The following is a 27,443-nucleotide window of genomic DNA, read 5'->3' as shown; positions in this document are numbered from 1 at the left end:
TTCCTTGCTGCTGTGAGCTATTTACATTATCTTCATCCTCATCTTCCTCGTACCCAGAACCCGCTTCCCTGTGTGTTTCTCCAGTGAGGGACTCATAGCACACAGTTGGAGTAGTGGTGGCTGCACCCCCTAGAATGGCATGCAGCTCCGCGTAGAAGCGGCATGTTTGCGGCTCAGCCCCGGACCTTCCGTTTGCTTCTCTGGCTTTGTGGTAGGCTTGCCTTAGCTCCTTAATTTTCACGCGGCACTGCTGTGCGTCCCTGTTATGGCCTCTGTCCTTCATGGCCTTGGAGACCTTTTCTAATATTTTGCCATTTCGTTTACTGCTTCGGAGTTCAGCCAGCACTGATTCATCTCCCCATATGGCGAGCAGATCCCGTACCTCCCGTTCTATCCATGCTGGAGCTCTTTTGCGATCCTGAGTCTCCATCACGGTTACCTGTGCTGATGAGCTCTGCGTGGTCACCTGTGCTCTCCACGCTGGGCAAACAGGAAATGAAATTCAAACGTTCGCGGGGCTTTTCCTGTCTACCTGGCCAGTGCATCTGAGTTGAGAGTGCTGTCCAGAGCGGTCACAATGAAGCACTGTGGGATAGCTCCCGGAGGCCAATAACGTCGAATTCCGTCCACACTAACCCAATTCCGACCCCCTAAGGCCGATTTTATCGCTAATCCCCTCGTCGGAGGTGGTGTAAAGAAACCGGTTTAAAGGGCCCTTTAAGTCGAAAGAAAGGCCCTTCGTCGTGTGAACGTGTCCAGGCTAAATTCGATTTAACGCGGCTAAAGTCGACCTAAACTCGTAGTGTAGACCAGGCCTCAGGGCATGTCTACACCACAGCCCTAAGTCGGCCTGCGTTAGGCCAACTTACAGCCACCACAGTAATCACTGCAGTGATGCATGTCCACACTACCCTCCTTCTTTCAGTGGTGCGTGTCCTCGCCAGGAGCGCTTCCATTGACTGAAGAGAGGCAGTGTGGGGGGGGGGAGCTGACAGGCAGTGCTCTTAGCTCCACGCAGCTCCCCACCAGGAGCCCAGCTGCCCCCTGGGCTTCTTGCCTCTCCTCTCCCAGCTGGGAGCAGGGGCCAGCCATCCCGGCTTCTCAACTTCCTAAGCGTGGAGCTTCTGGGCAGCAGCCTGACTTGGAGTGTGGGAAGCCAGGGGGAAGCTGGGTTCTAGCTGCCCGGCTTTCATGGAGCCATTAAGTTGACAAGACAGCCAACAGCCTATGTAAGGGACGTAGTGTCTACACAGACGCTGGGTCACCCTAACTACACTGACATAAGTGCTATGCCTCTCGTGGAGGTGGAGTTATTATTTCGGTGTAGTAAGGCACTTACATCGGTGGGACAAGGCTGTAGTGTTTACACTGACATCATTAAGTCAACATAAGCTGCCTTACATCAACCTAACCAGTCTAGACTAGGCCTCAGAGGGGAAGACTCTTTAGAAGATACCTGCAGAGGGACTGGACAGACCAGCACAGGGAAACCCCCTTTTTAACATCTTCCTACAGAGAAATGTAGAGAGGTGAATTTTTAGAGGACATATACACAGGGGCTGAAAGAAACATTACCATTGGCCAGTCAGCACCACAGTGATGTAGGAAGCCCAGCACTGGAATAGCAGGGGATCCACAGGCAGGATTAAGAGGCACTGGCAGAGCTGGGTGGAGAGCCCAGCACTGGAATAGCAGGGGGGCTGCAGGGCAGGACAGAGGGGCATTGGCAGAGCTGGGTGGAGAGCCCAGCACTGGAATAGCAGGGGGCTGTAGGGCAGGTCTGAGGGGCTTTGGCAGAGCTGTGTGTGTTCCAAGGACTGGTGCTATTACTGGTTTGGAATGAGGGGAGGTAACAAACCCAGAAGCAGATCTGTAATATTTACATCCACCGTTTTTATTTTAGAAACATGTAACACAATCACAAATTAATAATAAGCATATAAAACCCTTCAGAAATACTCATAATGCAGACATAGAGAAAGAGAGAGAGAAAGAGACAGACTAAGATAGAGTGAGAGTCCAAGGCATCATACAAACGCCCTGATGTGCTGTATGGAATGCTCTAGTGCCCAGCTGGAGGGGAATTTCCTTTCCTTAGATACAGACATACAACCAGAAAGCTGTATCTTCCACAAATGATCAAGCGATCAGAGTTATGAGGAGAATCAAAGGAATGACATCTGTATAATTTAGCCAAATGATGAAAGAGGGGAGTATAACCGTCTATAAACTCTGAAAGACGTAAACAGCAAGGAGGGAGAGGAAGTCCGAGGAGGGTGGGGGTGGGTGGAAGAACTAGGAGTAAGTTGATGAAATTGAGCAACGAGGGAAATGTTCTTGTTAAATCACAGGAAATATTTTCCAGCAGCAAAATTTACTGGACTTTGTAATCATTGTCCACAAGGGAAGGGGTGGAGGCTCTATCACTTGAGTCATTTAAAACTCAGATTAGAGCAAACCCTGGAGAATACACAGTAAGGAACCTTGGGTGTGGTTCTTGGGGGCAATAGACAAGATGTGCCCTCAGATGATTTGGGGAGCATTGTTGTAGTTTTGTTTTCTTTAGCCAGCTATGGGATGACGAGGTCAGGCATACTAACTTCCCTGCTCAGTGTTGTATGAAGTCCAGCCATGTGATTCTAGCTTTGGTGTAAATGGACCCAACCTATTAATTCAGATCCAGAGTTTGTTTCAATCCAAAAATGCAGAGGTACTCAGTGCTGGAGTTTGAGTTTGGACTTCCTACACAGATGTTGATGGAGTGTCAACGGGCCTAACCACACTGGACTCTCCTTCTTTCTCCCTGCTGAGTATTCCATTCAGTGAAACAGAGCTCTCAACCCTCAGATTCAAATGTACTATATGCGCTAAGTCTTGCTCTGCTAAGCTAAAGCAACTTTTCAGTCCTCTGGCAACTAAGAGACGAGAGGAGGGACCATTATTAACTGAATGTGTCTGACATACCCCATCAAGTAGAGGGCAGTAGTGTACACACACACACACACACATAAACACAATACATTACAGTATTCCCTGGAGCCTCCAGAATGGATAGCCCAGCACCTGTAGCAAAAATTTACTCTATAGCCATGGACTAAAGATCTTTCCGCCCACCTATCAGGTTTCAGGAGCTTTGGTCTCTATTCCTGCATTTCTACCTTTACAGAGTCCTACGTGTCTTGGATGACTAGTCCTGTATCCAGAAGGTTCATGCTACGTGCCTTTGTCTAAAGTTTAACTATAGGAACAATTGATAAGAATATACAGTTTTGGAATTTTTTTTATACTCACATCTCTTTAAATTACAATCTGTCTCTTTCAGACTTCCTTTACTGTTAGAAAAGAGGAACAGAGAAGCCAATTTTCAAGAAAAGAGGGTTGAATGAGTCAACGTCTGGCCTGAAATCATCACCCAGCCTCCACAGGAACTAATAATGGCTGAAAATAGTGTCAACTAACAATGCCCTTTTGCTGTAATACTTCAATTTTCAAGTAATCCTTGTGACTATTATTTAACATAGCCACCAAAAAGTCCCGAAGAACATAAGAACTTTACAAATACCGTCACATGCTTATTCTCTCTAGTACTCTTTTTTTTTAAATTTGTGTCTGGAGGACAGAAATGTCCTCTGAAACCTTTAATGGAGCTGTGCATAATCAGCTCCATTTCATGTACCAACCACAGTGCCCTTTTTTCTCTTTAGTACCACATTTCTGCTTTATAGTTTTATTGCACCTCAAACCTACAGTATCATCTCTTAGAATAACTATATATCATAAACATCTTCTTCTTCATTATTGTACATATTTTTACATATTGAAAAAAATAAATATTTACAATTAAACTGACACACAAATAAATAAACCAATGTAAAACTGAGCTTTCAGACTAGCTGTACAAAAAGAAAAGGGGTAAAAAAACCCCACTCTGGTAACTTGGTCCCCTTCTCCTGAGGCACCCACCAGACAGTAAATATGACATGATGGCTTTTTGCATTTTGGTAATTACATTAAATTCCAGCGTAATACTGCACACACACGGTGGAACTGAATTAAAAGTGGGAAGGGATGGCACTGCGGAGTTGTTTGGTTGCTTTAGCTCACTATACAAAAATAATAAGTTTAAAAAACATAAGAGGTTGCTATGCACAAAAATACCTTAATCCCTAGGAGCAATTAATGGTGAGAGCAGCAAAAATATTGCCCATATGTTCTCCTCCTCAAGTGCATAGCAGGTGGAGATGAGGTTATTTTTGCTGTAGCTCCTGATGACCTCAAGTGTTGAAAGCAGATGAGACCACCCCGCTTCAGACCATCTTAACACTGGCAGGGCTTGGCAGAAATGTGGAAGGGAGTGGTGCGAGGGGAAGAATAAAATAGCAGCAATTTTTAAATTGTCCTAGATTTTCTCCTGACGTATATCTCTGCCCAGTCCTTGAAAGATTCTCTGCTTATTTCTTTAACAATGAAAAAGGGTCAAGAAGGGGGGTGTTAAATATTTGAGGTAACATCATTAGCAGATTCTATGCCCTTCAGTTCCACCATGGGGCTTTTCTCCACTGCTGCAATGACGCCACTTCCTTCCGCTTGTCCTTCAAAGCCCCTGGAGATGTCTTCAAAAGTCCTGCCCCTGGTCTCTGGGACTTTGAAGAAGGTGAAAACAAAGAAGATGACCAGGAAAACAATGAAGATGATGAAGACATAGGGACCACACAATTTCTACAGGGGGGAAAGAAGGGAAAGGTTATAATTTGAAAAGTGCATAGGCCTAAAATCAAGGTACAGTCATTATCTCCTAAGATCAGAATCACAACACCCTCCCCAAAATATGGACTTATTTACTTTTAACGTAGCATTTTTAAAGGAACACCCCAGGCCATTTAAGGGTTTCTTAAAGCTTGATTCTGAACTTTGAATGCTATCATGACTGACAAAAATTGTGGCTCTCAAAGGGGGCTATGTTGACTGGCTATGTTGACTAAGTGTCCAGCTATTTGTGGATTATAAACATTAAGTGAAAGCAAAGGAGTGGGGATGTTGTTTAAAGTGCAATACTCTCTTATTAGTAGCTAACGATCAGATCAACACAATGCTTTCCAGATTGTGTCTTACCTCTGCATAGGGGAAGAGCATTCCCACCAAGAAATTGGAGGTCCAGTTGGAGCAACCAGCCACTGCCACAGCTGCAGGACGGGGACCTTGACTGAAGAGTTCAGCCACAATGAACCAGGGAATAGGACCAGGGCCAATTTCAAAAAAGGCCACAAAGCCAAAGATGGCAACGATGCTGATATAGCTAATCCAGCTCAAGACATCCTGCAAGGGAGGGAAACATGAATAGCTGTAATTTGACAAGCAAACATGGGATAACAGAACACATGCTCCAACATCTCTATGTCCTTAATTGTGGTATATAGTTCCCACTGTATGGGAATGTGTATTCTCCCAAATCCCAACTGTACCCCCACTATAGATTCTCCTTTATTTATACTCAAGAGTCCCCTGTCTCCATACTCACCCCAATCCCTCGGAAGATGCCCTTTCCTTTACCTTTGGGTCCCCTCAGTTTCCCTCTGCATCTCTAACGACATCTCAGCTCTACAAGAATGGGCAGTTTGATTGCTATCAACTCACCTTAAGTGTCAAAGCTATGGTCATGAGAACGGCACAGAGAGCCATGCCTCCCAAGCCGACCAAATGAAGAGTCCTGCGCCCTGCACGCTCCACCAGGAACAGCTGCAAAAGTGGCAGGACAGAAAAACATTAGATTAGAAAGTAACAGCCAAAGGGGCTGGCTCCACATCATGACAAGCTCTGCAACCCCATCCCCAAGGGGTTTATCTGCTGTTTACCTCCACCTCTCCAGTGCTCATGTGGTCAGTGGCAGCCTAAATGGATGGGGACATAGGATACTATGTCTCTCCCTACCCCTTCACCCAGCGTTTTTCTATCTCTTTCCCCACTCTTTCCTCCCCCAATTCTTCCTCTGACTTTTACCCTTGTCCATATCTCTTCTATACCCTTCTATCTCACCCTCTCTTCCTCTTTCCTTCTTCTAGTATGCTCACGTTCCCTCCTTCTGCCTTGCTCTCCTCTCCTGCTCTTTCACACTTCCCTTTGTGCCTCCCCTCTCCCTTCTGCAAATCTCAGCCACAGTTTGGCTGAAGAGAAAAAAACTGGCTCCAGGATAACTAATTTCAACTATTTTCCCCAAAATCTCCCTCCATGCAGATCAACACCAGCCATCATCTCACCAACCGCTCTCCGCAGAGCTACTTACCGATACGACAGTGAAGACTGTGTTAACCACACCAGCACCAATGGTGGCATAGACGGGCTGCTTGACACCAGCTTTTTCGAAAATCCCCGTGGAGTAATAAAACACCTGGGAGCAGAAGAAGCAATTGGATATTGTAACAAGTTCCTGCACCTGAAGGGATGCCCCTTATTTTTATGCCTCTCTCTCCATGTGTCCAATAAGAGTTCAGACAAAAAGGTATATATTTCAATCCATGATCATGCAAGGACCATATATTGTCATAACAGGTATAACAATTTTCCATGGGAAAAACAAACACTGTAGGGAAGCGTCCCTTTAAAATAATCTTTGTTCCCTGTTGTTCATGTAGTTATCCTTGAAATGGAGGTGGTCATGCTAATTCCTAGCTACACATCTCCTTTGATGTGCTGAGCAGCCCCTTTCTAGAGCTGGGCTATAAAACACAGTCGGATCCTGATGAGTTCCTGACGTCACTGAAGGTTTTATGGATCTCCCTTGACTCCAAGTGACCTGCTTCCAGGGGTGAGCTATAACATGCCTTCAGTGCCTGATGAGGTCATAAGGCAGCTGAATATTTCAGGGGGCTCTTTTTGGCAGGGAGTATCACAAAAATTGACCTCAACCGAAGACAGGAAGTGGAGCTCAGGAGCCCAGATTCTCTTGCTGTTGTATCTGGCTGACTCTCACTGAAGTCAATGGGAGACACTCATACGAAGCAGCAAGAGAACTGAGCCCAAGAAGTGAAACAGGAAGCTGACTTACAGCATTGATGCCCGAGAGCTGCTGAGAGAGCTGGAGTACGATGGCAATGATGATGGCCTGGCGGTAATTAGGTGAGCGGAAGAGCTCCGGCACTGTTGCTTTCTTCTCCTGGGACATCTTGGTGCTCTCCTCTTTCATCTCTTGGATGTCTTGGGCCACATCCTGTGTACCACGGAGCTTCTGGAGAACTACAGGGAGGAACCACACATAGAATACATGAGATGTCATCAATTTACATGCCCCAGCCAACGAGAGGCTTGAGTTCCACGCACAGCCCTAGTCTCCAACTCTCTGTGGGGGGAGCGAATGCTGTGAAGACTGGACCCCCTAGATATTAGTATTTTGCCTGGCTATGTGAGATAGATTGAGGCTCTATTCCTGGTCCTGGCCTCCTATTCAACCTGGAGCTAAATGTGTTAGGAGCACAGTAGATGTCAGGCCTAGTGATCTGTGCCTCTGAGCTGGAGACCTATATTTGATTCCTGCTCCTGTTCACACACTCACCTTGGGGCTAATTAGGAGCACAGCAAAGGCTGAGTCCAGTATACCAAGAGGAAGACCTCTTTTCCTAGTCTCAATCACTTTATTTTCCAAAGATTGGGAGGGGCTGATAGGGCTGCAGAGGCCAAACCTGTTGTCCTAGGCCCTATCATTCTGCACTAGGCCATGTCAATTCCAAATCAGTTTGGAAAAAAGAAGACTAAGGGGGGACATGATAGAGGTATATAAAATCATGAGTGATGTTGAGAAAGTGGATAAGGAAAAGTTATTTACTTATTCCCATAATACAAGAACTAGGGGTCACCAAATGAAATTAATAGGCAGCAGGTTTAAAACAAATAAAAGGAAGTTCTTCTTCACGCAGCGCACAGTCAACTTGTGGAACTCCTTACCTGAGGAGGTTGTGAAGGCTAGGACTATAACAATGTTTAAAAGGGGACTGGATAAATTCATGGTGGCTAAGTCCATAAATGGCTATTAGCCAGGATGGGTAAGAATGGTGTCCCTAGCCTCTGTTCGTCAGAGGATGGAGATGGATGGCAGGAGAGAGATCACTTGATCATTGCCTGTTAGGTTCACTCCCTCTGGGGCACCTGGCATTGGCCACTGTCGGTAGACAGATACTGGGCTAGATGGACCTTTGGTCTGACCCAGTACGGCCTTTCTTATGTTCTTATGTTCTTATGTTCTTATGGGCTTCTTACTCTTATCAGGAATGTGCTGGGAGCACCCTGAAGGGCAAGCCTGATGCCTCAGAGGGACCAGGTAAGAAGGTAGGACAAGAAGTAATGGGCTTAACCTGCAGCAAGGGAGATATAGCTTAAATATTAGGAAAATCTTTCTAACTATAGGGTAGTTAAGCCCTGGAATAGGCTTCCAGGGGAAGTTGTGGAATCCCCATCACTGGAGGTTTTTAAGAACAGGTTGGGCTAACACCTGTCAAGGATGGTCTAGGTATATTTGGCCCTGCCGCAGCACAGATGGGTGGACTTGATAACGTCTCTAGGTCCCTTCCACTCTTACATTTCTATGATTCTATGATTTTGTATTGCCATGCAGGAGACCCTGGATCAGTTACAGTTCTCTCACATATCATGGACCTGTTGCAGGCTGAGGGTACTGTGGAGGGCAGGTCTGGTGACCTCTGGGGATCAGCTGTCTACACTATCATGCAGGAGGTTCTCATATCACTCCTAGACTTCCATTCCCCTAAGTTCAGTGCACGCTGGAAGGACTGTGGTGACTGGGCTGGCCAGTAGCTGTCCTGTGATGCCATTTAGAAGTGTCCACGCACCTGCTTGCGCTTTCTCTTCCTCCATCTTGTTGATCAGCAGGAAACGGGGACTCTCAGGGCAGAAGGGCAGAGCAGCACACTGTAGGATGGCTGGGATGACAGTGAACCCCAAAAGCAGTGGCCAGAGGCTCTCACTCCCCATGATCTCCTTCAAGCCGAAAATCTAATCCAGTGAACAGGAAGAGAAATAAATATTACGAGATAGTCCCCTGTGTTGAAAATTAAGTCTTTACCTTTTCTCCCCCTCAAGAATTACAGTAGTATGGTCAGCTAGCTATTCAACCCACCCATTCCTCCCCATGGCGACTACAGAATGGTCCATGAGGTCTCATCCCCCTCTAACGTGGAGCAGCCTGTTAGCCCATAAAACCTTCAGTGCCCTCCCCACCAGCCATTGAGAAAGTCAGTATCAGGCTTACCTGTGCCACCAAGATGCCCACAACGATGCCCAACTGGTTGAGGGTGCCAAAGGCGCCACGCAGGGCGGTGGGTGAGATCTCGCTAATGTACATGGGCACAAAGCCAGTACTGAGGCCACAAAAGAGGCCAATGATAAAGCGCCCAAGGATCAGCATCTCTACTGCATTTGCCATCTTGGAGAAGCCCATCAGGATGCCACCCACGAAGGCCAGGATGTTCACCAGTAGCATGGAGTTCCGCCTGTCCAGGACAGAGACATTAGCATAGGCCAGGGGTTATTGATGGGCAATGATAGGGAGGAACTTGCAGAAGTAATATGCCCAGCCAGATCCCCCTTCCCCAGGGCACGCTTCCCCACTCAGCCTTCCCTTTGTGCCTCACTCCCTTTGTCTGCTTCTTTTCCTCTCTCTCTCCCACTGTCTTGCCCTTGCAGGAATCGGTCCCTTCTCCCCAGCCTACTCTCCTCCTCTGTTCCATTGATCCATTTTTTTGGAGAGAAATAATTTCTCCTAATCCTTCCAATATCCCATAATTGAGAGACAAACTCCATGGTGGCTTAGACCCCCTTCCCAATGTACCTTCCAAATCGGTTGACAAAAAGTCCAACAGAGAAGGAGCCGATCATCCCTCCCACGGAGAAGATGGCGACGGAGAGGGACCACAGTGAGGTCAGAAGCTCGGAGGAGGTTGGGGTTCCTCTCCGGAGCTCCAATGTTTGATTGAAGAATGCCTGAATAATCTGCATGGGAGAAAACACCCCCCAGAAACGGGAGGAGAGAGGGGTTACAATCAAATATAATGTATTGTGGGAGAGGGGGAGCTCTGTATGAGGTCAGGAGGTTCTTTTGTGACAAAGTCAGGGGGGTGGGGAGAGACCTCAGACATTTGGAAGTAGAGAAGCTAAGGTGGGTCAGGATAACTGAAGAGGAACCCAAAGTTTCAGAGGGAGAGAAGCTCAGAGAAGAGCAGTAGGACATGATTAAGAGGATGGAGAGACTGATTTACTTAGTATGATGAGATTGGGCAAGAGATGATTAAGGAGATAAGGCTAACTGTAAGTAGCGGAAGGATGTAGACAGCAAGGAAAGTGCTTCAGAGGGATGGTAGGTCTGAATGAGGAGAAATAGCAGCAATGGGACTAAAATGAGCAAAGGGAAAAGTTCTCTCACAAATGAGAACATTTCTGGTATCAGGAAACATTCCCCAGCGGTGAGGGGTATATGAGCAGGGCCGCCGGGGGGGGGGGGGCAAATGGGGCAATTTGCCCCGGGCTCCGCAGGGTCCCCCCGAGAATATAGTATTATATAGTATTGCAACATTTTTTAATGGAAGGGGCCCCCAAAATTGTTTTGCCCCAGGCCCCCTGAATCCTCTGGGCGGCCCCGTATATGAGACTGTGAAATAGTTTCCCCAAAGGACTGAATAAAATCCTGAAGCACTGCAGGGAACCATCCTGCATTGCCTTCTAAGATGGATGAGATGGGAGGCAAGAGAACTTTTTCTGTTGCTAATTTTTCAGATAGATACCCTGTCTGATTACAAAGTGTTGCAGGGCCCGAGTTTCACATCCTGTTCCCCCAGCAGGTGGCAGCAAGACGCTAGTTTGACCACACACCCACTTCTCCCCTCCCTTTTCTGGTTATGACTTCTGTATTCCGGGAGACAGGGTGGATGTGGTAGACATGACTCACTTTTTTTGCATGGGATTTAGCTCATCTGGTTTACAAGAAAAAAAACCCTACGTTTTTCAATTTTTTTTCTCGGTGGTGTAATTTGCAGATTACTTGCTCGGAATTTCCCAAGACAGTCACATCCCCCATTAAGCCCCCACTTTGAGCTTAATATGAAACTTGATTAGATAGATAGATAGATAGATACAGGGCCGGCTCCAGGCGCCAACTTACCAAGCAGGTGCTTGGGGCGGCCACTTCGGAGAGGGGCGGCACGTCCAGCTGTTCGGCGGCAATTCGGCAGACCATCCCTCACTCCTGCTCAGAGCGAAGGACCTCCCGCCGAATTGCCGCCGCAGATCGCAATCGCGATCGCGGCTTTTTTTAAATTTTTGTTTGTTTGTTTGGCTGCTTGGGGCGGCCAAATCCCTGGAGCCTGCCCTGGATAGATAGATAGATAGATAGATAGATAGATAGATAGATAGATAGATAGATAGATAGATAGATAGATAGATAGATAGATAGATAGATAGATGAAAGCCTGAGAGATGAATCCCAGAATCAACAGGGGAAACTCTAATCCCATGCAGCCCTCTCTCAGCTCTTTGCTGTCCCCTCCAACCCCTGAAAGGGCTGTTCTGTGACTCAGAACAGCCCCCCTCCTGCCAGTGTGCTTCATCACGATCTGTAAGGGAGGCTGAGAAGGGTTCTGTGGTTTGGAGGATGGCAGACTGGCAGCCGGAACGCACCATTTTGGTGGGGATATTCCCCAAAGTAAATTCTTTGAAAGGGGTGGAATCTGGATAGAAAACTAGATTGGCAGGAGGGTTATAGATTCTCCCCAAACTCTCCATGTGCCCAGTCCCTCCCCTTTCCTGGTTCTAATGTCTCCTCTATGCCAGTGTTCCAGTTTGGCTTTCCTCTCCTTTCCCCTTTACTGCACAATGGAGGCACAAACTCCACTCCAGCCTCCCTCTGCATCCCCAAAATGAAGGGAGCAACTTCACTCCCATATTCCTGTGTACTTTGGAAGACACGGATACCCCACTTTCATGCTTTCCTTCTATTTACATCCAAATCATGCAGAGACAAGGCTTCCAACTGCCCCAAACAAGATGGCGTCCCTTCATAATTCTTCCTCTGGATGTCTAGGTGGGACAGAGACCCCATCCACACTCCCACTCCCACTGTACCTCATAAATGGGAGGACCGCATCACTCCTACCTGCCTGAAATGGCAAACTGACCCCTCTCTCTTTATCCCCCCATACCTGAAGTGGGACAATGATCCTCTTTACTCCATCTCTCCTCACCACAATGTAAAGGTGACCCTCTTCCTCCTCTTCCCCTGCAATAAAAGGACCCTCTTCCTCCTCTTCCCCCTCTTCCTTTGCACTTCAAATAGGAGAGACATCATTCACGCACTAGCTCCTCGATGACCTTCCCTCTCCCCCTGCCCCTAAGCTGATCCTCAGCACCATCCTCTGAGGCAGAATGAGCTCTATTGAAGAGATGAGAACACCCAGATACCTCGAAACCCAGAGGGCTCTCTCTCACCTTCTCAGGTGCATTGATGACACCCGTGTTGTACCCAAACTGGAGTGATCCAATGGCCGCAATGGAAACGGCACAGAGAAGGGGACAAGTAATTTTCTGAAGAGAGAGAGGGAAAAATCAGTCATTTAATTAATTTTTTCACATTTTCCACACAAATTGTTTTTCTGTTTAACACAAACAATCCCAGCTAAGAGCTCCTCAGAAGCCAGGTCTAGTGCCCCCTATGGGTCACTCGGGAAAATAGGGTTCCATCCCCAGTCTCAATCTTTCATTCCCCTGGGCCAACATGAGCCGGGAATACTGGATATAATGCTAATCATGGGAGCACATGTATACTCAGCCCTGTCATGTGAGAGGGCACCCATGTGTGTCACACCCTGATTGCATGGGGTCAGAAATAAAACAAAATTGGCTAGGAACCTGCCAAGGTAACGGCAAACTATCCACACAAAGATCATCTGCCACAGACATTTCAAGAACCAGTCCTATTGGAGGAACAGAAAACATCTCAACAAATCCAAGCAGGACACTGGTGCTTCATGTTTTGAGGATACCCAGAATGCCACTGAGAATGGTCCTATGCTCACCCAGTCAGTGACAATGCAAAACAGGTGCAGCAAACATGAAGTGGTGGAGCCACATCAGCAGCTCAACAAGCCATTGCAGGAGGAACTGTTCTGAGAACAAGAAGTTCAGAGACCCACTGAGGTTCACAGTTATTGACAGATATTGAATTAGAGGCAGGATGGTTATCTCGCCTGTCAGAGGTTCCAGTTATACACCCTGGTCTCCATCCTCTATTTGCATTTCTTAATCGGCTGTACTAGCTACTGGCTGTTATTTTTGATAGCTTCATTTAGAAGTAGATTCTGACCCCTGGCATGTTTTGTAAAGATTTCCCATGTCATGTGACTGGGGCCACTAAATAAATGTAAGTCTCAGTACTCCTAGGATTAATACCTTTATTACAGTGGAGGCCACATCTAGTGCCCTGAGGGATTAGCTCTCTGCACTGCCATAAGGGGGCCTGGATTTCTTTCCCCATCCTGAGATTTTACTTCCTGAACCAAGGGCAGATGGCGTTAGAACTCTGTATGGCAGGATAGAAGGCAGCACTGCCAACTCTTGTGATTTTTTTTTGCAAGGCTCTCAATATTTCATGTATTTCTTAAGGCCCCAGCTCCTGGAGTCAAGTGATTATATCAGAATCTCAGTTTTCATTAAAGTAAAAAGTATGTTTCTAGCCCTGGCTGCCGACCAAAGCTGGAAAATATGACCCATGTGAACTCTAAGGGCTCAGAAACCAAAAGCCAAATAAAAAGGTGCAACATTTTTCATAGTTTTAAAATCTCACAATTTTGGGATGCTGTCTCTTAATTTTTGAATGCTTTGAGTTGGCAACACTTCAGAAGTTCCATCCTTAATACCCTATCCTGGTTTCTCATTCACTAGGGGCTGGGAGCTCTTCCAAAGGTGTTAACAATGTACATTCCCAGCCCTAGTGTTCACTCTCTAAGGCCAGTGAGGACTGGGAATACTGTGGAGACCAGTGTAGTACTTCCATTCCCAATTTCTGGTACCCTCGCCTGGGGCCAGCAGAGACTGGGAGTGCGACAAGGTCAGACCTGGTTCCCTCTGCGCTGTCATGTAGAAGACTCAGATTTAGCTCTGCTCTCTCATTCCCTTGGGGTCAATGAGTTCTGAAAAGGCCTAGATTAGTGCCACCTAGAAGCTTGTTGGATGCAGAGGCTTTCAAGTGGCACAGGCTAGCGCCCAAATATCTCACAGATATTGATGGATTTATCCGCACAACTTCTCTATGAGGTAGAAATTATCATTATTCCCTCCACGTTGAAGATGAGGAACTGAGGTACAGAGAGACTAAGTGCCCCAGGTCCCAGTGCGTCTGGGAACAAAACCCAGATCTCCCATTTTTCAGTTCAGTGCCTTAACCAAAAGAGCATCCTGTATTGCCATGGCTTACTCAATGTCCAGGCCTGGTCTCCAGCTCCACAGGGCACACCAGGGCATGATATAACATAGGCATACTTTGCTTACATATTATACACACACATAGTATATATGGTATACATATGTTCTCTACCACTTCCTTCCTTTTCTAATCTATTTCTCACACTCAAGTATACATGACATGGTCTCACCCCATCCAACCCTGCAGTGAGTAGGACTATGATTTAATGTATATTCTCTCCAGCCAGCAGCATATCCGTGGAGCTCAGAAATACTAAGGTGGGATCTACACAAACCACATTGACAGGGTTGAGGCTTAGACACTGGTGGGGAATTCAAAACACCACCCATATCCCTCCCTCTCACAATGGGCGACAATGGTATCTGTCTGCATGTATATTATCAGGGAAGACCAGTTTTCTCTCTTTTCACTGGATGGAAACCCAGAACAGCAGCACTCATTGACCTCAACTGGGGCAGCTTCTTTACTCTCCTCTAAATGACCTTGACTGGGATGCTTGTTCGGCGCTCCCTCCCTCACGCCCTCACACTTTCCTCTTCTCCCAGAAAAAAGGGAAAGAAAGGCTTTGTTTTATAAACTGATGGCTACTTGAATATCCCTACGAGAGCAGTAACCCCCAGGTATCCTTCAATGAGCGCCAGCATCAGTCAGTTATTTGCTGCCACTCTCCCTCCCTCACTATCTCTTCCCCAGCCACCATTGCCTGCTTTTTATCCTTGATGCTCTCAAACACACACAATTAATTAGTTCACAGATTAATGCACACACCACACATGGACGCCCATCAACAATGCTGCCCACAATGGCTCTCTAGCTGAGTGTCGTGAGGGGGAGTGAACCTGCCATGTTCTCTTGGTTGAAATCCGAAGGCTACTCATTTTTTCTTTAAATGTGGCCTTCAAAAACCTTTAAGAGGAATTGTCCTTTTCTTATCACAAACACATTGTCATCTTGGTCAACCTAAACACAAATGGCTCTCATTCGTCCAGCACAATAGATCTCATGCCAAATAAAACATGACAAGGAAAGCAATATTTTGAAAAACAACAACCACAAAAATGTACCCAAACAAATGCCATGACTTGCAACAACCCTACATAAACATCTTCCCCTCCCCCTACTGTGCATCCCCTATGGCTGCCACTTTCTCAGAGTCATCCTTAAATAATTATAGCAAAGGCTCGCCCTCATGCACATTCAGTGTTTGATTATAGAGCTTTCATCTGCTGAAAAGGCACACAAATAAAATAGTAAAAGAGATAGTAATAATAATCAAACACCATGATGTTATCTATAAATACACCTCCTGCCAAGGGATGCCCAACGATTCAAAACATTTTCAACAAGCCAGGCCAAGGGTTTCACAAGTCAGATAAATTGGGTAGCGCTAACCCAGAATGTATAAATGCTGGATGAACCCACGCAACCATGTTCAAACCAAGGCACGCACTGAACAACAAAACCATTTCTAAGCAGACTAAAAATATAAAGGCAAGGTGAAAAAGATCTGCTGTAGTTACCTTTTTGCTCTCCATGGTCCTTGGCAAATGCTTCTGAATGTCAAGACACCGCAGACCCCCTGCCCCCTTCTTAATGAAATCGTTGAAGATTTCTCAGATGTCGTGTATTTGCTTCCCACGCAACAGAATATCTGTAACTGTTTCTGTAATATTTTGCTCTGTACAATTTGCGATATCTCTCTGCTGAGGAGCTGCCTTAGAGCAATCTATTTATGACTTCTGCTGGGAGGTGCGGATATTACGGAGAGACTGAGCAAGACAAGACCCCGCCCAGGTCCTGTAATAAGTAAAGAAACCAAAAACAGTCTTGTGACCCTGCACAATTTTGTGACTTCAATGTTACATCACTGGAAATTTAGATAAGGCATTTTCCTTCTCCCCTTAAAAGGCATTTGTGTGGGGGAGTCTGAGCAGAGCCCTTTTTATGTTTCACAGATACTACAAACCCTGAAAACATCACTCAGGAGGGCAGCTAATGGGATTTCCCATCCGTTCCAATTCTGGTGGCTTGTATTATTTAATTCCAAACAGCATTTGGAAAGGACATGATTATGGAGATGGGTATTTAGCAGGCTATTGTTGCCATGCAAATATATAGCAATAAAATAATAATGATTTGTGTAAAAGGCTCCATATATAATTTGTACTGTGTTCAGAGATGGCAGATAGATAGATAGATAGATAGATAGATAGATAGATAGATAGATAGATAGATAGATAGATAGATAGATAGATAAAATGAATAAAAGAGAGAAATGCTCAGTAACTGTGGCCCTATGGCCCCTCCCCCATCAAGACATGTGGAAGGGAAACATAGACCCCAAAAGCTGCATGGGATTTGAACATGTGGTTTTTTTGACACAACACCCCATTCTCCATCTGAAGCCAGAGACCCTGTGGGCAGAGGTTGAGGCCTGATTCTGCTGTATAAACTGGGGATCTGAAATAGGAATGCCATTGCCCTGGTGCTCCTGGCTCTGCTGCTGCTCCGTAGCAGGGAGTGAGTGCCATGGGGAGCATCTCATGGCAGCCGGGCTTTGCGGGCAGAGGCCAGCTCCAGGGGGTGTCACGCCAGTGTCGGGCTCCTTGTGGGGAGAGGCAAGAGCATGTCAGGAGTGCAGCTCGGAGCTGTGCCACCCGCCCCGCCAGCAAGCACCCTGGCTCCCACCGCATGGAGAGTCAGGTGCCTGAACGGCCTGGGGTGCTCTCACCAGCTTCCGATCCACTGGCTTCTGGCAGGAGGTGACAGTTTTCAAACTGTGGGGTGTGCCCTAAAACCTCTGTGCTTAATGTACGGTTGCCAAGCATCCAGTTTTCTACCAGAACACCTGGTCGAAAAGGGACCCTGGCAGCTCCAGTCAGCACCGCTGATTGGGCCGTTAAAAGTCCGGTCACTGGCGCAGTGGGGCTCAGGCAGGCTTCCTGCCTGCCCTGGCTCTGCGCGGCTCCTGGAAGCGGCTGGCATATCCCTGCGGCCCCTAAGTGCAGGGATGGTCAGGGAAGCTCCATGCACTGCCCCCCGCCTCCAGCGTCAGCTCCGCAGCTCCCATTGGCCGGGAACCATGACCAATGGGAGGTGCAGGGGCGGCACCTGTGGGCACGGACAGCGCGCACTGCACAGAGCCACCTGGCCATACCTCCACCTAGGGGCTGGACATGGCAGCCGCTTGGGAGCATGCGCAGAGCCAGGGCAGGCAGGAAGCCTGCCTTAGTCCCGCTGCACCAACGACCGGGAGCTGCCTCAGGTAAGAGCCACCTGGCCAGAGCCTGCACCCAAACCCTCCTGCCCCAGGTCGGAACCCCCCCTGCACCCTAACTCCCTCTCAGACCCCGCATCCACACCCAACCCCCTGTCCCAGCCCTGAGCCACCTCCTGCACCCCAAACCTCTCGACCCCAGGCCCACCCCAGATCCCACATCCCCAGCCAGAACCCTCACCTCCTCCCACACCCCAACTCCCTGCCCCAGCCCAGAGCCCCCTCCCACACCCTGAATCCCTCATTTCTGGCCCCACCCTGGAGCCCTCACCTCCTCCTGCACTCCAACCCCCTGCCCCAGCCCAGTGAAAGTGAGTGAGGATGGGGGAGAGTAAGCAACTGAGGGAGGGGGGCTTGAGTGAGTGGGGGCGGGGCCTCAGAGAAGTGGTGGGCAGGGGAGGGGCCTCGGGGCAGGGCAAAGATGTTCAGTTTTGTGCAATTAGAAAGTTGGTAACCCTAGCTTAATGGAAGACAGAAATCTGGGGGAGTGGTTGTGTGCCCCAAACATTGCTTCTAGGGGTGCAAATATGCTTGCTCACCCTGGGCACTAAAATGGCTAGTTACAATTCCGGCTCTTCCAACCATGCAGAGAGGCTTTCCCTCCATGCTCCTTGCAGCCCCTCCATAAACCAAACTATAACAAAATGGCTGCCATGCTCTCATTGGAGAGTGATGGAGACTTAGGCTTTCAGTCTCAACCAGAATAAATTATGTTCAACATCTTTATTAATGATCTGGATGATGGGATAGATTGCACCCTCAGCAAGTTTGTGGATGACACTAAGCTGGGGGGAGAGGTAGATACGCTGGAAGGTAGGGATAGGGTCCAGAGTGACCTAGACAAATTGGAGGACTGGGCCAAAAGAAATCTGATGAGGTTCAACTTGGACACGTGCAGAGTCCTGCACGTAGGATGGAAGAATCCCATGAACCGCTACAGGGTGGGGACCGACTGGCTAAGCAGCAGTTCTGCAGAAAAGGACCTGGAGATTACAGTAAATGAGAAGCTGGATATGAGTCAGCAGTGTGCTCTTGTTGCCAAGAAGGTCAACGGCATATTGGGCTGCATTAGTAGGAGCATTGCCAGCAGATTGAGGGAAGTGATTATTCCCCTCTATTCAGCACTGGTGAGGCCACATCTGGAGTATTGCATCCAGTTTTGGGCCCCCTACTACAGAAAGGATGTGGACAAATTGGAGAGAGTCCAGCGGAGGGCAACGAAAATGATCAGGGGGCTGGGGCAGATGACTTACGAGGAGAGGCTGAGGGAACTGGGCTTGTTTAGTCTGCAGAAGAAAAGAGCGAGGGGGGATTTGATAGCAGCCTTCAACTACCTGAAAGGAGGTTCCAAAGAGGATGGAGCTCGGCTGTTCTCAGTGGTGGCAGATGACAGAACAAGAAGCAATCGTCTCAAGTTGCAGTGGGTGAGGTCTAGGTTGGATATTAGGAAACACTATTTCACTAGGAGGATGGTGAAGCACTGGAATGGGTTACCTAGGGAGGTGTTGGAATTTCCATCCTTAGAGGTTTTTAAGGCCCGGCTTGACAAAGCCCTGGCTGGGATGATTTAATTGGTGTTGGTCCTGCTTTGAGCAGGGGGTTGGACTAGATGACCTCCTGAAGTCTCTTCTAACCCTAATCTTCAATGATTCTATGTAACAAAAACACTGAAAAACAATAAAGTTCACTATCTAGTTCAGAACCTTCAAATGTTTCGATTTGAGAATGTAGCAAAGGTTCAGAGTTGGGGAGGGAGAACAGTAGCCCATGACTTATTTCCTCATTGCCAGAAAGGTTGTTTAATGGCTTTCCATTGCTTTTTCCTATCTGATTATAAATGTTTCTATTTTAATTCCATTTTCGTAACTCTGTTGCCATGGTCACTAGCACAGGTGTTGATGCAGTTAATGCATCAAAGGCTCTATGGATGAAACACAGGTCCACAATGCAAAGTTTGGATCAGAATTTGAACTTTCCCATAGTTCTGGTGTGTTCAAATCTGGGGTTTGCTTGTGGCCCATCTCTAGTGTGTATATGTTGAATTTAGAATGTGGTTGTCATAAATATACACAGGGCAGCTGTACTGAATTGCCTTACCTGTAAGGGGTTAATCAGTTCAATTAACCTAGTTGGCACCTGACCAGAAGGACCAATGGGGAAAGAAGATACTTTCAAATCTGGGGGGGTGGAGGGTTTTGTTTGTGCTCTCTTTCTTTGTTCCCTTTCTGGATGGAGAGAGGGACCAGGCAGGAAAAACATCTCCTGAATGCTTCTGACTATGGTAAATTTAGGGATTTGTTTTTGAAAAAAAGTCAAATTACACCTGAAACTTACAGAGTAAAATTTAGAGCCTTTAAGAGAGGGGCTGGACTAAGTAATGTGGCTTATGGAAACCAGATGAAGGATCTGTTAGATAAATGGGTCAAAGGAAGGGATGTAACTAGCTCTGAAGGAATGTGTGATTTGGTTGTACAGAAGCAATTCCTGACTATGACCAATGATGATGTAAAACAGTGTTTATGGGATAAGAAAATGGACTCAGCAGAAAGTCTTGCTTCTTATGCTGATCAATATGAGTAGTCCCAGACCATCATAGAGGCAGGACAAATCGGAACAAAATGGGTGAGGTAGCACAGAGGAACAACTTGGTCGCAGTTTGGGCGGATACCAGAAGGGACACCCCAAGACCACATCATACCACCGGGGGCAGCCCAAGGCCCCACCTACACCCCAAGAAAAATCCCAGACAGCTTATCGTCCCACCACACCATTCTCCAGCAACCCACCTTGCCCCAGTGACCAGTCAGCTGGGCGATGTTTTAAATGTAATGATCTGGGGCATGTAAAGGCCAACTGCCCCAAGAATCCCAACAGATTACAGTTCATTTCACCGGGGTCACACCAAAGGTCCTCAGGCCCAGATGCCTCCCAGATACCCTCAGAGTGTAGGAAAACTATGAGTGTGGGCGGGAAGAAAGTTATAGCGTGAAGGGACACTGGAGCACAGGTGTCAGCTATCCACAAATCCTTAATGGACCCCAAATTCATCAACCCAGAGGCCCAAGTGACGATTCAACCCTTCAAGTCAAACTCTGTTGACTTGCCTACAGCCAAGTGGCCTGTCCAGTACAAGGGCTGGTCAGGAATGTGGACTTTTGCAGTCTATGATGATTATCCCATTCCCATGCTGCTGGGGGAAGACTTAGCCAACCATGTAAAGCTAGCCAAGAGGGTGGGAATGGTCACCCACAGCCAGGCTAAGCAAGCCTTCACACCTATCCCTTTTCCTGAGCTTTCTACAAGGGCCCCATCTGTGTTACCAGAGACCCAGACTGAGGTGGTAGAACCGGACCCCATGCCAACATCTGTGACAGCAGTAGTGGATTCCGTTGCAGAGACCCAGCCAGAACCAGTCCCAGAACTGGAACTGGCAAAGCAACCAACACCAAAACCATTGCCAGCACTGAATCCAGCGCTTGCAACCCGCTCTGCAACTCCAACGCCAGAGGGTACCACCGAGCCTACACTGGCATCAGCAGCTAAACCTGCGCAAGAGGGTCAGCTGTAGCCTGAAATACAACCTAGTGCACCCGTAGAAAGCGGTTCACAGACAACAGAAACAATCCCATCGCCTATATCGCTTCCAGAGGGACCAAGCCCAAGTCCACAATCCAGTGAGGAACTGATGTCTCCAGCATCAAGGGAGCTGTTCCAGGCAGAGCAGGAAGCAGATAAAAGCCTCCAGGGAGCTTGGACGGTGGCACGGAGCAACCCACCGCCTCTCAACTCTTTTAATCAATCCCGGTTTGTTGTAGAAAAAGGACTTTTATACAAGGAAACTCTTTCTGGTGGGCACCAGAAGGACTGACATACTCAAAGACAGTTGGTAGTGCCAACTAAGTACAGGGTAAAGCTCTTAAGCTTAGCCCACGATCATCCTAGTGGCCATGCTGGGGTGAACGGGACCAAAGACCGTTTGGGGTGGTCATTCCACTGGGAGGGAATGGGCAAGGACATTTCTATCTGTGTCCGGTCTTGTAAGGTGTGCCAAAGAGTTGGAAAACCCCAAGACCAGGTCAAAGCCCCTCTCCAGCCACTCCCCATAATTGAGGTTCCATTTCAGCAAGTAGCTGTGGATATTCTGGGTCTTTTCCCGAAAAAGACACCCAGAGGAAAGCAGTACATACTGACTTCCATGGATTTTGCCACCCGATGGCCAGAAGCAGTAGCTCTAAGCAACACCAGTGCTAAAAGTGTGTGCCAGGCATTAACAGACATTTTTGCCAGGGTAGGTTGACCCTCTGACATCCTTACGGATTTGGGAACTAATTTCTGGTAGGGACCATAAAAAGCCTTTGGAAAGCTTATGGGGTGAACCACTTGGTTGCCACCCCTTACCACCATCAAACAAACGGCCTAGTGGAGAAGTTTAATGGAACTTTGGGGGCCATGATATGTAAATTCGTAAATGAGCACTCCAATGATTGGGACCTAGTGTTGCAGCAGCTGATCTTTGCCTACAGGGCTGTACCACACCCCAGTTGGGGATTTTCACCCTTTGAACTCGTTTATGGTCACAAAGTTAAGGGGCCATTACAGTTGGTGAAGCAGCAATGGGAGGGGGTTACATCTTCTCCAGGAACTAACATTTTGAACTTTGTAACCAACCTGCAAAACACCCTCAAAGACTCTCTAGCCCTTGCTCAAGAAAACCTACAAGATGCTCAACAAGAGCAAAAGGTCTGGTATGACAAACATGGCAAAGAGTGTTCCTTCAGAGTAGGGGACCAGGTCATGGTCTTGAAGGCGCTCCAGACCCATAAGATGGAAGCATCGTGGGAAGAGCCATTTGCGGTCCAAGAGCGCCTGGGAGCTGTTAACTATCTCATAGCGTCCCCAACCTCAAACCTAAAGCCTAAAGTGTACCATGTTAATTCTCTAAAGCCATTCTATTCCAGAGAGTTAAAGGTTCTTCAGTTTACAGCCCAGGGAGGAGATGACACTGAGTGGCCTGAAGGTGTCTACTATAAAGAAAAAAGTAACGGTGGCATGGAAGAGGTGAACCTCTCCATGACCCTTGGACGTATGCAGTGACAGCAGATCAAGAAGCTGTGCACTAGCTTTGTGCCAATGTTCTCAGCCACCCCAGGATGGACCAAATGGGCATATCACTCCATTGACACAGGTAATGCTCGCCCAATTAGAGCCCAACCTTACTGGTGTCTCCTCAAGCCAAAACTGCTATAGAACGGGAGATCCAGGACATGCTACAGATGGGTGTAATCTGGCCCTCTGAAAGTGCATGGGCATCTCCAGTGGTTCTAGTTCCCAAACCAGATGGGGAGATACGTTCTTGCATGGACTACCATAAGCTAAATGCAGTAACTCACCCAGACAACTATCCAATGCCACGCACATATGAGCTATTGGAGAAACTGGGACGTGCCAGTTAATCTCTACCTTAGACTTAACCAAGGGGTACTGGCAAGTACCGCTAGATCAGTAGTTCTCAAACTTTTGTACTGGTGACCCCTTTCACATAGCAAGCCCCTTATAAATTAAAAAACACTTTTTTGTATATTTAACACCATTATAATTGCTGGAGGCAAAGTGGGGTTTGGGGTGGAGGCTGACAGCTCATGACCCCCCATGTAATAACCTCACGACCCCCTGAGGGGTCCCAACCCCCAGTTTGAGAACCCCTGCGCTAGATGAATCCGCCAAGAAAATGTCAGCCTTCATCGCCCATAAGGGGCTGTATGAATTCAATATGCTCCCTTTCGGGCTGCGAAATGCACCCGCCACCTTCCAGAAACTTGTAGATGGTCTCCTAGCGGGATTGGGAGAATCTGCAGTCGCCTATCTTGACAATGTGGCCATATTTTCTGATTCATGGGCAGAACACCTAGAGCATCTCCGGAAAGTCTTCAAGCGCATAAGGGAGGGAGGACTAACTGTTAAGGCTAAAAAGTGTCAAATAGGCCTAAACAGAGTGACGTACCTTGGACACCAGGTGGGTCAAGGAACTATCAACCCCCTACAGGCCAAAGTAAATGCTATCCAAAAGTGGCCTGTCCCAAAGTCAAAGAAACAGATCCAATCCTTTTTAGGCTTGGCCGGATATTACAGGCGATTTGTACTGCACTACAGCCAAATCATTGCCCCACTGACAGACCTTAACAAAAAAGAAACAGCCAAATGCAGTTCAGTAAACTGAAGAGTGTCAGAAGGCCTTTAACCAGCTTAAAGAGACACTCATGTCTGACCTTGTGCTAAGGGCCCCAGACTTTGACAAACCTTTCCTAGTAACCACAGATGCATCCGAGTGCGGTGTGGGAGCAGTCTTAATGCAGGAAGGACCAGATCAAAAATTCCATCCTGTCGTGTTTCTCAGTAAAAAACTGTCTGACAGCGAAAGCCACTGGTCAATTACCGAAAAGGAATGTTACGCCATTGTGTATGCTCTGGAAAAGCTACGCCCATACGTTTGGGGACGGTGCTTCCACCTGCCAACCGACCATGCTGCCTTAAAGTGGCTTCATACCGTCAAGAAAAATAACAAAAAACTTCTTTGGTGGAGTTTAGCTCTCCAAAATTTTAATTTTAAAATACAACACATTTCAGGGGCTTCTAACAATGTGGCTGATGCACTCTCCCGTGAAAGTTTCCCAGAATCCGCTGATTAAAATCATCCTTGAAATATGAAAAATATTGTTAGTTTTTATATAATCAGTAGTATGTCTAGAGGTGCAGGTATCTTATTAACTCTGTTTTCTCCTAGAGTTCCAAAAAGAAATCACAGCCAGTGTGGAACAGGCTGTCCAGCACCGTCTGTGATTTGGGGGGGGGGTGTCATAAATATACACAGGGCAGCTGTACTGAATTGCCTTACCTGTAAGGGGTTAATCAGTTCAATTAACCTAGTTGGCACCTGACCAAAAGAACCAATGGGGAAAGAAGATACTTTCAAATCTGGGGGGGCAGAGGTTTTGTTTGTGCTCTCTTTGTTTCTTCCCTCTCTGGACGGAGAGAGGGATCAGGCAGGAAAAAGATCTCCTGAAAACATACCTGAAATGAGCATCTAAGATTACAAAAATTGTAAGTAAGGCAAGGAAATGTGTTAGATTATCTTTTGTTTTAGCTTGTAAATTTTCCCTATGCTAAGAGGTAATTTCATTCCTGTTTTGTAGCTGGGAAGCAGAGTCAGAGGGAATCCTCTGTGTTTTAAATCTTTTTATTTACCCTGTAAAGTTACCTTCCATCCTGATTTTGCAGGTGTGATTCTTTTACATTTTTTTTAAATAAAATTCTTCTTTTAAGAACCTAATTAATTTTCAGTGTCCTAAAAACTAAGGGGTTTGGTCTGTGCTCACATTGTAACCAATTGGTTGGTATATTATTCTCAAGCCTCCCCAGGAAAGGGGGTGAAGAGGCTTGGGGGAATATTTTGGGGAAACAGGGACTCCAAGTGGCCCTTTTTCCTGAATTTTTGTCTAAATCACTTGGTGATGGCAGCAATACCATCCAAGGACAAGGAAAGGATTTGTGCCTTGGGGAAGTTTTAACCTAAGCTGGTAGAAATAAGCATAGGGGGTCTTTCATGCAGGTCCCCACATCTGTACCCCAGAGTTCGGAGTGGGGAGGGAACCCTGACAGTGGTTATAGTAAAAAAAAGTGGTTCTCTGTGCGGGAGGCTCCACATTTATCCTTGCACACAATTTCCAGCTCACACCGATATATTGTTCAAGACTCAAGTCTTTTCTCCTAACTCACCAGCATCGCAAAGCTCACCTTGAATTTGAAAACCTCTGCTATGAGCACTGGGAATAATTAGAGAGGGGCCACAACCAAACCCTCAATAGTTTGGAGATGCTCTACACAACTCCAAATTTCACAGCTAACCCCTATCTCCATATTGGGCTGATCACAATCCCAGGATCTCCATATCCTCATGTTCCCCCATACCCTGCCTCCCTCTTCCCACCCACTCCTATGTAAGTGCTGGGAAATCCACATCTAAACCTAGATTTAGATAGAAAATCTGCAGCTTCAAACCCAGCTCTACCAGTAAAAATATTTCTGCCATAGGAACTTAGCTGGCAAGTCCATCAGTGATACATGAGGCAGAATCGATTCTGGCTTGCAAATCCCACACCTTAATGGGCTCTGTAGGGCAAACAGGAGTAATAATTAGACATAAGCCTAAAATACAAAGTGGGAATCCAAACACCCCCAAAGACGTGTGGAAAATAGACTCACCATTTTGATTAGAGGGTCAGGGCAAAATTATGATCCAGATCCAAATACCTCCACAAGTCAGACGTGTTTGGACCTGCAGTTTGAGTATGAGCCTAAGTGACATCACTACACTAGCAAGAATTTTTTAGGCCTAAGAGACACAGGGGGTTAAGATTAGGGTTATAGATGTAGGGAATAAGAATGTTAAAGGCACTTTTCTATGTCCGCACTACTACACATAGTGGGCAATAGATCTATCTGTCAATCTGTTCTCATCACTCTGTTATCTAAGCCCCTTGCATATATTATACATCCATTTCTGCATTACTGTCACATTTCCAATTCAGTAGGTGCTACCCCATATGATGAAGCTGTCTCTGCAATCTCTCTCCTTCCTCACCTCCATATTACTCAGAAAATCTCTTCCTCCCTCAGCTCATTTCCTAGAATTTGAGTAAAACCTTTCTCACATTTCTATTTTGCCTGAAGAACAAATTCTTCAGTGAGATGGGCAGGGACAAATGAGACGGTTATGTGGCGCATTTGCCTCAGGCTATGATTTTGTGCCTTAATTTTGTTCAGGTCAACAACAGAGCATTGTGAAAGAAAGAGAGTGTGCGCAGGGGTCTGTGCTTTCCCTGGAATAGTAACTTCCATTGTTGAGGTAGGACACGGAAAGAGTGGAAAAGGGGAGGAAGGATAATGGAAAGACACAACATGAGGAGAGGGGAAAGGTCCTGGTACCCAGACAACATGGTGATTAGAGACAGAGAGAGTGACAGAGCAGAGAAGCAGAAGAGAAGGGGAAGAGAGAATAATAGATAAAAGGAAGAAAGAACAAAAGAAGGGAAGGACAGAGAATGTGGAAGAAAGATAAGGAAAAAACAAAAATAAGAGAGTGAGCAGAAGGCAGCGGAGGAAAAGGACAAATAAAGAAGGAGAGGGGGTGGAAGTGGAGAGAAGTGGAGGAGTGATAATAGAGGAGAGAAAGACACACAGAGAAAGAGGATGGAGGTGAAAGAAGAATGAGTGAAACAGAGGGAGAGAGCTCCTCAGTTTACAGACGAAGGGAGTCAGCAGGATCCCTAACTCCAAAGACCATTACCACTGCACTGACGCAGTATGTTCCTGTGATGAAGGGAGCACCCAGCAACATGTCAACAAACATGAGGTCTGCAGAGCCAATGCACAGGGCTGGCCAGGAAAACGCAGTCAAAGTGAGGCCGTTCTCAGAATGATGATGCTGGCCGCTTTCTGAATGCCACTCCTTGCTACGAGAGAGACGTGACATTGCCCAGAAAGTCATCCGAGGTCCTTCCTCTCCCCCCTCAATTCTTCAGGCCTCTTCTTCTTTGATTGCCCCTAATTGGAAAAGGCTCCTTCTCAACATCTAGGGCAAAAGCCTAATTTTTCCTGATTGATGTTGTCAGGGCAACCAGGCCTAGTAGCAAA

At 47.0% G+C, this 27,443-nt stretch overlaps 1 protein-coding gene across 1 annotated transcript; it reads right to left on the bottom strand.

Annotated features, from left to right (window-relative positions):
• Window positions 1-1,876: 1,876 nt before the first annotated feature.
• Window positions 1,877-16,202, bottom strand: LOC135890868 (solute carrier family 2, facilitated glucose transporter member 3-like). Its single transcript, XM_065418336.1, has 10 exons — window positions 15,997-16,202; window positions 12,484-12,579; window positions 9,836-9,996; window positions 9,257-9,497; window positions 8,838-9,000; window positions 7,043-7,230; window positions 6,281-6,385; window positions 5,635-5,736; window positions 5,113-5,316; window positions 1,877-4,719 (listed from the first exon to the last, which is right to left on the bottom strand). Exons 1-10 carry the CDS (start codon window positions 16,009-16,011, stop codon window positions 4,492-4,494), a joined length of 1,503 nt encoding a protein of 500 aa, XP_065274408.1. The 5' UTR covers window positions 16,012-16,202; the 3' UTR covers window positions 1,877-4,491.
• Between the last annotated feature and the right edge of the window lie 11,241 nt (window positions 16,203-27,443).

This window comes from Emys orbicularis, chromosome 1 (genome assembly GCF_028017835.1).
Source record: "Emys orbicularis isolate rEmyOrb1 chromosome 1, rEmyOrb1.hap1, whole genome shotgun sequence".
Lineage (NCBI taxonomy): Eukaryota > Metazoa > Chordata > Testudines > Emydidae > Emys > Emys orbicularis.
Note: the sequence above shows the minus strand (reverse complement) of the source record. Positions and strands in the feature narration are given on the sequence as shown.

Excerpts from the sequence above, each read along its gene's own strand:
- LOC135890868 (XM_065418336.1), bottom strand. Across the intron at positions 6,386-7,042 it reads AGCTCTCGGGCATCAATGCT|GTGTTTTATTACTCCACGGG; the intron begins GTAAGTCAGCTT and ends TTCTGCTCCCAG. Across the intron at positions 5,317-5,634 it reads CCATAGCTTTGACACTTAAG|GATGTCTTGAGCTGGATTAG; the intron begins GTGAGTTGATAG and ends CCTCCCTTGCAG.